Source organism: Falco punctatus, assembly GCF_963210335.1.
Source record: "Falco punctatus genome assembly, contig: scaffold_23, whole genome shotgun sequence".
NCBI classification, from domain to species: Eukaryota; Metazoa; Chordata; class Aves; order Falconiformes; family Falconidae; genus Falco; species Falco punctatus.
Window position 1 is genome coordinate 2,243,002 of NW_027660078.1, and position 14,679 is coordinate 2,257,680.

Genomic DNA, 14,679 nt, shown 5'->3' on the forward strand with positions numbered 1-14,679 from the left:
TCAGGGGCCCTGCCACCGGGAAGGGGAGGGAAGGGTGAGCAGAGGAGCATCTCCCCTCCTGCTGGGTTTGGGCTGTTTTGGGGAAGGCAGTCTGCATAGCTGGCTGGCAAATTCTTGAGGGATGTCTCCCCTCATCTCTCCATAGGTGGTTTGCACTCTGAAGGAGTTCAATGATTACAGGCAGTATCTGACCACACTCAAGCTGGAGGCAGAGAAGATGTTCATGCGAGAGGAGGTAGAGCAAAGCGGAGTGTTTGTGGATGCCGCTCAGCGGCACGGTGCCGAGGGCTGGGGCTTTACTTGTGGCACCTTGGGGAGGCGGTCAGTGCAGGAGAGGTGAGGGCTGTGCTGCCGGGCTGGGCTCTGCAGCGGGCTGAGCTAGTGCAGGGCGCAGGCAGGAAAGTCACATGCAGGCATGCAGAGCCCCGAGGGCCTCTTCTGCCCTCCTTGCGTGGCTGGAGCAGAGCGCTGCCCTGGGCCTGTGGGATGCCTTAGCACACGCGGGCAGGAGTGCTCATCCAGGCAACAGCAAGCCACAACTTGGTGTCACCTTTCAGAAAAAGCTTTGGGAAGACCTGGCCAAATTAGAGGGTACCTCCAAACTGCCAGGACGGACTGATGTTTCTTGCCTGCGAGAGTGGTTGCTGCAGGAGCAAAGGAGGAGTTTGCCAGCTGCAAAGAAAAGGCAGAGGTAAGAAAAGGCCAAGTAACGCTTGCTCTTGAAGGGAGCCCATGATCCCCGATCAAAGTCCTGGAGCCTCACGTTCCAGTAAACACACGAAGCCCAGAGGTGGAAGGAGCCTGTGCTGGCTGCAAACCCATCGGCGGGGTCTGTGTTTGGAGCCTTGGACAGGCAGCTGTAAGCTGCTGCAGGGACTGCTGGAGCAGCACAACACGTAGCAGGATGACAGGAGTGGCTGAGCAGAAAATGGCCTGTGCAAGACGGACAGAGCGGCTCCTTCTCAGATGCCTGCCTTTCTCTTGACAGGCATCTCACCGTGATCGAGAAGAGGATTGAAGGACTGGAGGCTCTTGAGAAAGAGCGACGCCGCCTCCAGCAGCTTGAGGGCCAAGAACAGCAGCAGCAGGGAAAGAGGAGACAACCAGGCAGCCAGAGCAGCTCCAAAAAGCCTGCCAGCAAAGGGAGGCCAGTGAGTAGGAGCCGGGTGGATGCTGGGGGCTGCCTCTGCTGTGCAGCAGTGCGTTGGTAGCCGGGCCTTGGGAGAAGGTGCTGCCATGCACACAGGTGCTTGGGGCTTGCGAGAAGTGCTTGGCTGCTGAGGAGGTGGCAACTGGCTGGTGTGCCATGCGTCCTCACCTGAGGGTGGCTGTCAGATCCTGGGTCTGCTCTGCCAGCCCACTGGGTTGTAACCCATTCCTTGCCTCGCCGGGGACTACTTCGTCTCCCCCCTTCTATTATTTCTTTTCCCCTGTGCGTCTTGGACATGAGGCACTAGCCCTTTGTGATGCAAAAGTGTGCCTGGGCACCCTGAGTGGTCCCGTCTGTGCACAGACTCACATTTAGCATGAACCTGTGAGGTGCACTCAATGGGCTTAGCGTCCATGGTGCTGGTTTCACGTGCGGGTGAAAACTCTGGTTTTCATCCAAAGACTTCTGCATCCAAAGGTGCAGCACCCCTGAACCTGAAAGTGCCGGTGATGGGACATTTGTGAGTTGGTTTTCTCTTCAAGGAGGTCTTTGATCGGCTTAGTGGAGAGCCTGCTGTTGCCTGGTTCTCCTTAGCAGGGTGCCCGTTAAAAGCTGCCTGGCTCCATGCCCTGCAAGAGCCTCTCTGGAAGCGTTTCTGCATAGTGTGGGGTGGTATCTGTGCCAGGGTGAAGGCTTCGGCTCCTTCTGCCATGACAGTCAAGCTGTCAAGCTGCAAAAGAGCATTTGATGGGAGAGGACAACTTTGGGCTGCCGCCAGGCTCTGTTCTCGACTCGTGACTTCTTCCCCACTTTGTGTGAGGCTGGCAGCCTGCGGTGGACTTTCAGAGCGCCTCCTGTCCCAAGAACACTTCCTTGGGCTGGCAGCTTACAGCCAGGTCATGCAAGGAAAAGGATCGTTTCCTTCTGTGCTCTCAAAACCTGCGTGTGCCAGGTGGCGTACAGAGAAACCAGATTTTTTCAAGCTTGACTGCTAGGGACTTGTCTGGACGTGGGTCTTGGGAGGAAGAGGAAAGCAAATCGAGGTGAAGGAACACACTGACTCATCAGCTGTTCCCCATTTTAGCATTCCAAGCCTGCCGGACAAAAAGCATCTAAGAGCACACCGCCTAGGCTGCTGAACTATGGTGGCAGAAGACCAGGAGCTTCAAGAGATGGCTGAGACCATGGTCCAGGAAGTGCTGAAGCGGGTGAAGTGAAGCTGTGCAGGAATTGTTCCTGAATGTTTAACAGAGTTACATGGGACTTTCAGGGACTGCTAGTACTACACAAATCTGGCTTGAGCGCTTGGGAAATCGGAATTAGTTCAGACTTGATTTCTTTTTGAAATAACATGGCTGATTATCATTCCTTATTACAAATAAAAGCAGTCCTAAGTAGTTTGCTTTTAAGGTCAGAAAGTTTTTCTTCTTTTTTCTTGCACATTCATTTCCTCCATTTCCTGTTACCTCTTGCTTCAGTTCCACAAGGAAATACTGACAGCTTAATAACCATGGTAATAGCAATAATCAAACAGCAGGGCTGCTATTATAAAAAAAAAACAAAACAAAACAAAATGAGGTGAGGGCAGGAAAAAAAAAATAATCCCTGAAATCCAACATGTAGCCTCAGTTCACATCTATGATAAAGCAGCGGGGAAGTATTGAGCTAATGGTTGTGAGCTGCCAGCACTGCTGTTGCAGAAGATAGCAGGAGGCCTCTCAAAAGACTCATTCCTACCCAAGGATACTGATTCATCACACTAATCCAAACCCCACTTAAGAGATCCCAAATGAAAAATGGGCAAGAAGTTGTACCCGAGCTCCCTGTTTTGTAACCAACTGTGATGAGAGTGTAATACAAACCTCTGAAACCCCGATTTCAGAAACCTGGTGAGATACACCATCATCAGCCACCATGTCTGGGTATAACCACCTATGTCCCCTTGCCATTCCATGCAGTAATTCTCTGTAGCTTTTTCTGGAGAGCAAACTGCAGCCAACCAACCAGTTAGTTACAGGCCTTGTCTGCCCGTGTTCCAGTCAGGGTCACCTAACACTTTCAGCAGCTCAGGTGCGTACTGTACAAGCCCAGCAGCTGGCCTCCAAGACCCAGAAACTCCACCTGTCTTAATCTCTCCTAAACTTAAAAAGTGATGCTCTCTGCAAGACCCAGTAAGGAACAGCACAAGGTTTAAGCTTCCTTGTCCAAGAGTGCCAGCTTTTCTTTCTGAGACCACAAAGCACCATCTGGATCCAACAGAAACGGGGCTGGTAACCAGCTTGCTGACTACTAGCGCGCCAATACGGTTCACTGTCTTCGGGACTGGTCCAGCAGTTTCGTATAGGCTTTGCCACTCCTATCTAGCAGCACACAGCGGGACCAAACAGCCTAAAACACCCCGCAAACCACGCTTCAACAGCATTGCACTGAATTCCTGCAACTGGTGGAAGGTATTGAGTGGAACGATAGGAAATATACCATGCAATAGTTCTATTTTTTGTGAAGAACAATAAAAATGCTTAGTCAGCCAGAGCTGATGAATTTTACCGCTTTTGAGGATTTGTGCAAGTGGTTACTGATGGATGATCGATACACCGGCAGGGCAGGATGCTCAATACTGCAGCTTGCCCCATCCCCCAGCAGAAGTTTGGGGAAGTATATGCCCCAGAACACACAAAAGGCAAACTGATTATTCCCCACAGCTCAGCAAGAACCGCAGGCAAACTGCTGTCTTCTGTACCACCTGCACAGCCTGTCACCACGTTCCAGGAGAAATGACTTATGCTATGCGAAGACTCAGAAATCTCTAGAAGTCCCGTTGATCCACGCGGTACGATAGCTGTGTTACCCTGCTCAGAGACAGCTGGTTACTGACCTGGTGGAACTGATACAGGGCACTGCTCGCCTTTGGCCTTCTCACGCAGAGGATCGCCTTCCCGCAGTCTGCCCAGATGCTCGGCAGCTTTTTGCTGGGGGTTTCCAGGAAACAAAGCAACCACTAGCAAGTGGCCTAAAGCTCTTCTGACTCCACACACTGCCCACGGACTTGCTTCTCCAAACAACTGATTTTTACTAGACCCTTTGGACACTGTATATTATCCTTCAATCTAGCCACAACACCACCTTTGACAACTCCTTTGGAATGGTTTACTATCCCATTGATCTCGGCCTTCCGAGATAAGCTATTTCATTGTGACTTCCCATCGCTCAGATGGATCCTCACGTCCTGGATGAAAAAAGCAGCTCACGATCAAAGTGAGAGGACAAAGATGCACTGTGCGAAAAATAAATACTACAATATCGACGGCATGACTGGCTGTTGGCTATTTATAGCCTTACACTAACGTGTTACCCTGGCCATAACCTGCCCATCTTGGATAAGCTTATTTTTTAAAAAAAAACCTCATGAATAGAAGACAAAGGTTGAAATTTGCAAGACAGGAAACTGGATGATCAAGCTTGGGTAGGTCAACCCTTTTTCAACACACATAAGCATAACTTGCTACGCTTGTCCTCTGGGAGGGGGGAAAAAAGTATATGCGTTATGCTGTAATAGAAAAGGAAGCCCTTGCATTCTTCCTTCAGATCTTCCGATACCTGATAAGCCAGGCCCTCCAAATAAGGTGCAGTTTCCACTAGAATTACATAACGCATTTACAGGAAGTACTGGAGTTATCTTTAATAAGAGATCTCTGAGGTGGGGCCCATTCCAAAAAGTCACCTTAGTTTTTCTCGTTCAACAAATGAAACTCAGGACTGCAGGAAGCTGTCCGGGACAAAGAAGTGGAGCTGCTTCTCACTATTTTCATAATATTAAAGAATCTCTTTTTGTCCAGGCAAGAACATTCTTCCAAGACAAATGCAGGCTCATTAACTAAAAGTGATTCTGGTGAAGTCAAGCAAAAAAACACTCCACTGATGAGGACACCCGCTATGCTGCTACCCTGAAACCTAACCTGAATTACAAAACTACCCGTTTAACATTCAGTGGTTCTTTGAAATAGGTATTTGTAAACCACATCACTTTCACTTTATCAAGCAGATCAATTTTCAAATTTTTATCCTGAATTTCACAAGTGTATAAACCTGCAGTTCATTCATACAGTCTCCTTCGCTTTCACCTCCTTTCAGTAGGCTACGCTCACCTGGACAAAGCTGTCGTGGGTGCACGCTGAAGCAGTAGGACCAGCACAGCCAGCCAGAGGATCTGTGTGGGCTGCTGCTGAACAGCTCTGTGGTGTGGCTGCAAGAATTCAAAACACAGCTATCAGACTGCCGGAACCTGTGTCTGGTGTGCAGAGTTCTATAGCTTACTTTGATTAAACATTTCAATAATCACACAGTAAGTGAAATTCCAGAAATTTATTGTTACCTTCCAAGTGATTTTAAGACCAATTTCTTAATCTTAAAAATACTTATTTTAAGATATGTATAGATATATTAAAAATATATATTGTAAAATTGATAAAACACACACATACATGCAGAAACTTCATAATCAGTCTTTTGTGTCTTAATATCACCTCTCTGATTTGGCTGCTTGAGTTTCTTGTCACAATACACCACAAAAAGTGTATTCACATAGCTGAGCCTAGGTGTTCATACACACTTGTGACCATGTGAATTTTAAGACTTACAAAGAAAATGAATTATCTTAACCAAGAGTGTATCATTCCGAAGAATATCATGACTACTCCTGAACTACCACTCACCAGAAAGGTTTTCATCTGTAAATGAACCCTACAGGAACAGATGTATTCAAAAGGCGCAATTGGACTTGTGCTGTCAGGTGGCACCAATAACTAATAATGTCTCACATGGTCTCCATGACTGATTTTTCATTATAATGAATTTTTCAGATAATGAAGCTTCAACGCATTTCTTTGACCCGATTCTACTACTGTCAAAGGTTTTGCAGATAGCCGAAAGTAAACAGAACTAAATCCTTACAATAATTCTGGTCTAAGGCTAGTGGGGAAAAAAAGACTTAGACGAGCATATTTTATTTTACTGACTTTTCAATAAGAATCATAATGAAAAACCAGGGAAAACTTTTTGTCACAGAAGTTAACAAACAAGTTTGAATACACATAAAAAGAAATCTTTTCAGAAAGTTCTACTTTGATTTCATTTAATGGGACTTCAAAAGTGAAATGAAAAGAGTCAAGAATAAGATTGAACATACATTCTTCAGTTCTCTCACTTATTAAATATGTATCTTAAGGTTAACTATCACTTTCCAAACAAACTAATCTTGCTGCTATGCTCTCATGATGAAGGAAACCAGACTTTTTCATGTGGACATATGAAGAAACACGCTTTCAGCATGCTGTATGTTATAATATACAGAAGAAAGGATAACGGAGAGATTAAGAGATACACAGGCACAGAAGTAAAACCACTGAGACAGTCCTAAGTGACAGTGAAAATTAAAAGATTTATCATACTCCAGTGAAATGTCACTTACACTCTCAGAAACGCTAATTAATTCACTGGAGTTTTCAAATGCCTCAGATTCCCTAAGTTTCTGTATTTTAGTTTTGATTACACCTTGCAAAATTTGGTATGTTTTCACCACATTCTCACACCCACCTCCCACCCCAGAAGATTCTACCTGAGCAACATAGCCAAGTTATCCTTTAAACTTAAAGCAACGAGCGTCATCCAGTGAGAGAGATCTACATATTCATGTCTAAATCTGCGCTGGTCTCCCTCAGCTCCCCTACAGGCAGTACTTCAAAACAGGCACTTCCAGGACACCAGTAATCTTACCCCAAGACAAACTCTAAACCGAGCAATGTGAATCGCACCCGAGACGCCCCTTTCCTTCCCTTGACTACGGAAGAGGGCTGGGGCCTTAGCTGAGATAGAGACAACTACCACTCATCATGATGAGTTTCAGCCTATGCTCTGTAACCAACAGAAACACAAAGCGGGGACCACCTCCCACCTTAATGAAGCAAGTATTCTGGATGAGGCTTGGAGCTACCTGGTCTAATAGAAGGTGTCCCTGCCCACAGCAGGGGGGTGGGAACTTGCTGATCTTTAAGGTCCCTTCCAACCCAAACCATTCTGTGATTCTCAGGACACCTGCTCCTGGGAGAAGACTTAATAGTTAGCAGCTGGTAAGGCAGGCTCCACACTTTGGCCACCACAGTAATCTTTGCATAAGGGGCACAAGGCAAGGAGCACGTGGCAGAAACTGCCTGTCTCTTAAACATTTACATGTGTCTACAAGAAATGCCCAGCTCCTCAGAACACTTCCTTGACAAAAATGACGTTATGGAAACTAGTGATTATTGTCTGAAATGTTCTCAGCAGAGGTCTCAGAAGAGATGCACAAAAGATGTAATGATTTCACTGTGTAGGATTTCTAAACAGGGATAGATAGCTGTCTTTGTGAAGGTGCAGCTGCCAAAGGAGGAGCAGGCAGAAGGAAAGAATAATAACTGAGCTTTAGTTTGTTCAAGGAAAGGGTCACTGTTCTGAATTTCAGAAGTTTTAGGGAAACTGAACAAAAACACCACAAAACAACAACAAATAGACCACCACTCCCCAGAAAATAACCCATCATGTGATTTTTCCAATTCAAGGTAAGGGCAAGGAAAAGAACAGTAATTTGCTTCAACTCCTCTTCTGAAGAATAAAAACACTTCAGTGAGACTGATTTATTTTGTAATCAAGTGATTAAGTGAGACTGACAATTGTGGCAGAAATAATTTCAAAAAAAGAAAGAAGCCAAGACTTTTGTACTTTCTAGTCTTCAGTGCATAAAAAAATACAACATAAAGAAGCTAAGCAAGAAAAAAAATTTGGATACAAAAATAGTACGAGCAGAATGAAATATTCTACACCAGGAGTCCTCAAACTACGACCCGTGGGCCAGATATGGCCCCCCAGGGTCCTCAATCCGCCCCCCCGTATTTACAGAACCACCACATCACCACCACCCTGCCGGGGGTTGGAGGGGGAAACCAAGCAGCCACAGATGACTTCCTGCCACCTAATCCGCGCACCAGCCCCTGTTTAGAAAGTTTGAGGACCCCTGTTCTACACAGTACGTTTGACTGATCTTTAAGGTTTAAAACCTTGACCTGGAAAAACATGAGACCACGGCCTAGGATACTACTTCTTAACAAGGTCTCAGTGCTTTAATATCATGGTCCAAGTTTTGCTTAATTGAAAAAACAAAAATGAAAGTTAGCCTCACACCGACATTTTGGACAAATGTTTTTCTCCTCACCCTTTCACCTCAACAGAAAGGCTATCCAGAAAATCACAAGGGGACAAACAAAATCTGGAGGAAGGACACAAATAGCAAACAGAAACTCCTTTTGCTTTAAAGGTCCATCTTCCTTTTAGACTGGACACTTTCCAATTCTCACTTGAGATATACACATGGCAGAGTATTATAGAAAAATAGTCTCACTTTAAAATCTATTTTTGAAAAGCAAATGCAGAAATTTTTTTCCATACCTGTTGGATAGCAGGCTTGTGAGTATGGCACTGAAGATGCAGAGCTGCTACAATTTGCAATGGATGCGGCAACGCTTTGAGTCCCTTGCTGAAGTGGCGGAAGAGAAGCCACAGGCTGGAGTGTGTACGTGGCTCCCGTTGGAAGCGTCTGGAGTACCGGAAAGGCAGCCCCTTTATCTGGAAAAGCTGGGCAAGCCCCTTGCCCTGGCAGCAACCCAAGTGGTCCCTGCTGGATCCAAGTGGAAGGGACTGCAGTCGGATCTAATCTTTGTGCTGGTGAAGTGCTGGGGGCTCGGCACGAGGTTGCCGTGTAGGAGTAAGGAGGGAAAACACCTTGACCGTAAAGTTGATGAAACTGCCCTACAGTCAGCAGTCCTGCAGTGGGTACAAATTAAAGTGAAACAAGTGTTAAGGAAAGGAGTTTTCACAGGCAAAGAAAGGCAATATGAGGAGCCAAGGCTCTGCAACATTATTTGGGAAGACTACCTTTGCTCCAGCATACTTAACCCAGAAAGGAGACTGTACTCTTAGACCCGAGCATGCAGTAACTGCTGTGTGGCACACGAGTGAAGCGCCAACACAGGTGTCTGCGTAGCATTCAATCTCCTTAAACTGGCAGTAATGAGTTACCCGTATTTAGAAATGTGCCATACATCGGAAAGTGTAGTAACTTACTAAACCAAACAAAAGCAATTTTGAAAGTACTGTGTGTTAAATCAGACAATACATTTTAAGAAAGGGACATCATAAAGCAAGATTTTACCAAACTCCACTACTGACAGTTCACAAACAGCTAAGGGAAGGGCAATGACAAAATCCTCCAAAGGACTTTGCAAGTAGTTTATGACAAGTCATTTATTTGGTCAAGAAAAAAAATTCAAAGCCCATTTTTTCTCAGTCAGCTCAACTAGTTCGGTGCAGACTAAAATATCCCAGACTTTGCCATTTTGTTATTTCCTAGATAGTCCTTTTATTCTTCTCTATTATTTTACAGTTTCATCTCTCAGACAGTTACTGTTTCATGAAATGGTATTTGCTTTTATACCATGACAGCTCGATTTCTGTTTTGGTGGCTTTCTTGAAACACTGACAGTAACACCCCGAACGCCTGTGCTCATTGATTTCTCTAAGAACTACTGCATTTGTGACTCCCCTGCAGGATTGCATTTAGCCAGGAGAATTACAAGTTTCAGGATGGTTCACATCAATAGGGTTGATCTAGAAGCCAGGCTTTCTCAGACCTGTAGTTTCCAATTCTCACTCAAAAGGACTTTTTTTAAAAAATAGCCTCACATTTACCTCTGGCACTCCTCTGATGGAAGCTAATTCAAGAAATCAGTAACATACAGTCATTATTCTGCAAGTTCACATTTAACCATTAAGAATCACTAAATAAATACCAGCTGACCCTGAAGATTTGCTAAGACTTAATGCATAAGACTGTTTATTTCCTGTTCAGTACTTTCACCATTTATAAACAGAGAGAACGAACAGGGGTATGAAAATCCTTTTGTTTATATTTCACCTTTGGATAGGGACATGAAGATTATCTAGTTCTAACACATACACAAGACACCACAGGATGCCAAGTTACCCACCTCCCGCTGCTGTACAGGAATTGTTCCTGAATGTTTAACACAGCGTTCCATGCTGCAAGACATTGGGAACAGACTGACGCTTTGCAAACAAAGGTATCTCTTATCAAATTACCTCACATTTACAGCAAAGACGTGTCCCTAAATAGTCAGTACAGAGCGCAACAGCGCATTGTCAGCCTGTCAGAACTTGACTGCATAGAAACCCCAATGTTTTCCTTGTTCTGTCTTTCTAGAAAATGAGACTCCTAGAGCAAAAACTCTGAAACTGCAGCCATCAAAACAGGACAAAAAATGAACAAGTCGTCTCTTTCTAATAATTTCCTTTACCAGTGGTCTGCGTTACATCAGACAAACCACATGTCATTGAAGTCTGCAATGACTCATCTTAGCGTTAACAACGTTCACATCAAATCATTAATTTAAATGCTTCCTAGCCTCCCTACCGAAATAAGTTCCATCCCTTCTCCGATGCTTCATTTTGTTTTCTTGGTATTGCACGTGCAGTTCCACACACATCACGGAAAACACCACTTGAATTAGATGACAGTTCCTACCCTGACACAGTAACCAAGAGTATGGTGATACCCTACTCTGCTCTAAATGCCAGCCGGTGCTGCAGAGAGCAGTACCATCAACTGCTTCTCCCCTTCTCCTGGTCGCACAGTCCTGTCGCTCCTCCTACACCGCGCCTTACAGCTCTGCACCCATGGGGTGCATCACCCGGGTCCAAGAGCCAGCCACAAAAAGGCTGTTAAAGTCTTCTCCGATCACTGCGCTGAACCAACACGTTGCTGTATCAGCTGCAAGGAAGATGACAGTTAACACGCCACCAAGGGAATGGGAAGCAGGAGTGCTCTTCTGGCAGCAGCCCACAGTTAGAGCAGCCCAAGAGCACTGCAGAGCAAGATATTCACATCTTCCTTACACAGCACCAGCTACAAAGCTTTTGGGCCGACACAAAATGTGTGGAATAATCCTGAGGGCTCAGACTTGTCTTGGGAAAACTCAGATCCTCCCAAAGAGCGTTAGAAAGAAAGAAAACACATTCTAGGGCTTTTCAGCAGTATTATTTTCTAATTAGCTCTCACCTACTCATGCGATCCATTTTAAAAACTGCGTAGCTTGTGAATTCTTTTTCAGGAGACAACTGACAAAAATCTTACTACCAGGTCTTGCTTCCTTTGCACAAAACTAACAGGATGCTCTAGTGATCACTTCACATGACTCACTGTTTCGCACACATTTAATGACAGCTTATTAAGCACCCCTACTGATGGGCATCCTTACCGACGGGCAAGAAGCAGTAACGTTCATCTGGTAGAGCTGTGCCAGCTCCACAGAGATCAGGCAAGGGTGTTCTTAGTGTAGTACGCAATGGAGACTGTACTATAGTCTACAGGCAGCCTGAAATACATGTGAACCATGCTACTCATGCTTACTGGCAGCAGATCTACCTGCATAAACAACAACAGCTTCCCTATACCAGGTGAACTGAGATGCCACCGGCAAGGACAGGTAACCCTTCTCCCTCAGGAGAGTGCTGATTTTCAAAACCCATGCCACCCAGCGCTTCTCAAAAACCCACCAAGGCCCCACACGGCCCACTCCGACTCACCAGGCCTGTTGGCATTGCTGAGCGTCGAGGGCGGAAGCAGCAGTTGCCTGGCCAGTGGCATGCCAAGCAAGCGCTGGAAGCGGTTAGGTGGGCGGCTGGTCACATCCAGGCCCGCTGCCATCTTCGCCTTGTTGCCTTTCGTCAGGCGCTTCAGGTGGACGAGGAGTTCGTGGCGGTCACGGCAAAAGTGGGGGCTGCGGAAGTGATGCAGGGACCCAGTGCAGTTGCCACCGTTGCCTTGCCCACCCTCTGGGCCCGGCCCCCACCACACTGCTCCCCAGCAACATCCCCACCTTGCAGAAGCCGTAGAGATTGAGCTGTCGGATGAAGCTGATGAAGTTCTTGGTCTTGAAGAAACCGGCGGCTGCCGCTGCCCCACAGCCACCCAGCTGCGCGGCGACGGCCAGCCCGGTGCCCAGCAGCTCGCACCCAAAGAGCGGCTGGTTGATGAGCAGCCCCTGGCCGGAGGCACCCAGCGAACGGAGCGGCAGCGCGGGCTGTTGACCAGCCGCCACAGTCTGGCGGGGAAGGTGTCGGCACTGACGGGGACGGGCTGCTGCGACGCCCGCCGCGCGCGGCCCCCGGCCCTCAGCCCCGCCGCGGCCCTGGTCCGCGCAGCGCCCCGGTCCCTCGGCACGGCACGGCCGCAGCCCCGCCCCCCCTCAGCTCGCCGGCGCCCTCAGCCCCGCCGCCCCCCTCAGCTCGCCGGCGCCCTCAGCCCCGCCGCCCCCCTCAGCTCGCCGCCCCCCTCAGCCCCGCCGCCCCCCTCAGCTCGCCGCCCCCCTCAGCCCCGCCGCCCCCCTCAGCCCCGCCGCCCCCCTCTGCCCCGCCGCCCCCCTCAGCTCGCCGGGTGCCCTCAGCCCCGCCGCCCCCCTCAGCTCGCCGGGTGCCCTCAGCCCCGCCGCCCCCCTCACTCCCCCCGTCCATTCAGCTCCCCAAGTCCCCTCAGCCGGGCCATGTCCCTCAACCCCCACCATGTCCCTCAGCCATCCCCTCCGCCCCGCCGGTCCCCTCACCCCGCCGGCCCCTCAGCTCCGCTGCCACCAGCATCTCCCGTAGCTTCCGTGAGCGACCGGGCGGCTGAGGCCCGGGGGCCGAAAGTTGCCGCTCGGGGCGGCCCCGCCGCCAGCCCGCAGCCGTCCCGGCGGCAGCCTGGAGGTCCTTGAACCACGGCGCGGGTGGGCGCCGGGCCGTGGAAGGCGGCTGCAGGCGGGGCAGAGCAGGGAGCACGCGTCCCGCAGCCCCGCGCCCCGCCATGGCTGCCCGCCGCCCCGGGACCGCGCGCGGGAAAAGGGGCGGGACCGCAGGACCACGTGACACATCAATCCCAGGGAGGGGCGATCTCGGGAAGGGCGGGGCGGGGCGGGGGCGGGTTCTGCTGAGCAGCCGGACCTGCCCGGGCTGCCGCGGCTGCCGCGGGGTGCGGGCGGCGGGGACGGACGGGACCGGGGGGACAGAGGGGGACGCGGGCAGCGCGGGGCTGGGGAGCTGCTCCGTGTGCCGGGGGTGCACCGGGCTGGTGCTTACCCCGCCGGGAGGAATGCTGCCGGCAGAGCAGGTGTTGCAAAGTGTCGGCTTAAAAACCGCTGGCAGTTCACAAAAGGAAAAGCAAATTTATCAGGAGCGCAGAGGAACGCGGAACGAATCGGGAATTGTGTCACATTTGCCCTAAACCCCCCGAGACCTGTGCAGTTCTGATCCCCACACCAGAACAGATCAGGTGGGGTTAAAATGGGGCAGCGAAAATCAGCAGCGAGTATAAGAACTAGCTTCAGCGGAAGGAAATGCTGAAGAAGGAATCTTCAGAGGGGCGGTTATTGTATAAAAAGATAGGTAGTGAAGTTGTAGTTAGTGTAAAGGAGGCAAGCACGGCTAATGGAGGTTTTCAAATAGGAGAAATCAAATCAGGTACTTAATCACAGGGAAACCGGGGAACTAATTGCCACAGGATGTTTTGGGTACCACAATGTTCCTTGGCTAAGGGAGGGTGTGGGGGTGTGCGTGTATGTGAAGAAAAAAGAGAGGAAAGAATAAAAAGAACAAGATTAGCTATATTCACAAAGACCAGAACTCTTAAGTGGCACCTTTGTCACTGCGAGTGCTTGCACTGTGCGCTGGCACAGCTCTGAGGCGGTGCCTGAGCTGCACTGGTGCAGATCTGCCCTCTCCTCAGCCTTGTGCTGTCAGCTGTGGCTGCAGGCAGACTGCAGGAACCAGCAGAACCATCCTTACCGCTGCAGAACAGGAATCTGCTATGAACCAACAGGCAAAGAAGAGCAGGGAGCTGGGGAAGGAAGAGTGCGGTGATCTCTCTCTCTGCTTGCATCTTGCCCACAGGTCACCAGCAGCGGCGGAAGAAAATGACATTCCTCTGTCTTGGCTGCCCTCAAAGCAAGACAGTAGTGAGAAGACTGAGCATCCGTGTGTTTCGTGACCTCAAATACATTATCTTGGAGTTGTCGTAAGATTTCTTAGCAAGAAGGTACAAACCCAAACCTCTTCTTTAACTAAAGTCGTCCTTATTGCTTTGGTTTACAGCACAGCCCCTAACCACCAAGGCAAGCAAAAGCGCAGTAAGTTCCAGAAAGGGGGCAAAATTGAATAAACTGATGGGAAACTGTTCCTATTTTTAAACTGAAAGTAATATCCCTCTGCTCTTCCGCATAGCTGAAGTGAGGAAAATGATGTTTGGGCGGGGTTGCTAACAGAGTTTCACACTTCAAATTAAACCAGAAACAGAAATGTTGTCAATGTTGTCATCAAAGCTAAATCCAGCACCACAGCAGGATGTTGCTTTACCCAAGGAATTAATGGCCTGCGATTCTAGTAAGCTCATGCTG

At 48.8% G+C, this 14,679-nt stretch overlaps 1 protein-coding gene across 1 annotated transcript; it reads right to left on the reverse strand.

Annotated features, from left to right (window-relative positions):
* Window positions 1-1,678: 1,678 nt before the first annotated feature.
* Window positions 1,679-13,158, reverse strand: LOC308058050 (heat shock factor protein 5-like). The gene is made up of 6 exons (XM_080412063.1): window positions 12,856-13,158; window positions 12,133-12,357; window positions 11,840-12,033; window positions 8,627-9,001; window positions 5,296-5,393; window positions 1,679-4,916 (listed from the first exon to the last, which is right to left on the reverse strand). Exons 3-6 carry the CDS (start codon window positions 11,958-11,960, stop codon window positions 4,887-4,889), a joined length of 624 nt encoding a protein of 207 aa, XP_080268189.1. The 5' UTR covers window positions 11,961-12,033; window positions 12,133-12,357; window positions 12,856-13,158; the 3' UTR covers window positions 1,679-4,886.
* Between the last annotated feature and the right edge of the window lie 1,521 nt (window positions 13,159-14,679).

Excerpts from the sequence above, each read along its gene's own strand:
- LOC308058050 (XM_080412063.1), bottom strand. The coding sequence starts at position 11,960 with ATGGCAGCGGGCCTGGATGTGACCAGCCGCCCACCTAACCGCTTCCAG. Across the intron at positions 9,002-11,839 it reads CAGCAATGCCAACAGGCCTG|GACTGCTGACTGTAGGGCAG; the intron begins GTGAGTCGGAGT and ends TACCCACTGCAG. Across the intron at positions 5,394-8,626 it reads ACAAGCCTGCTATCCAACAG|CCACACCACAGAGCTGTTCA; the intron begins GTATGGAAAAAA and ends GAATTCTTGCAG.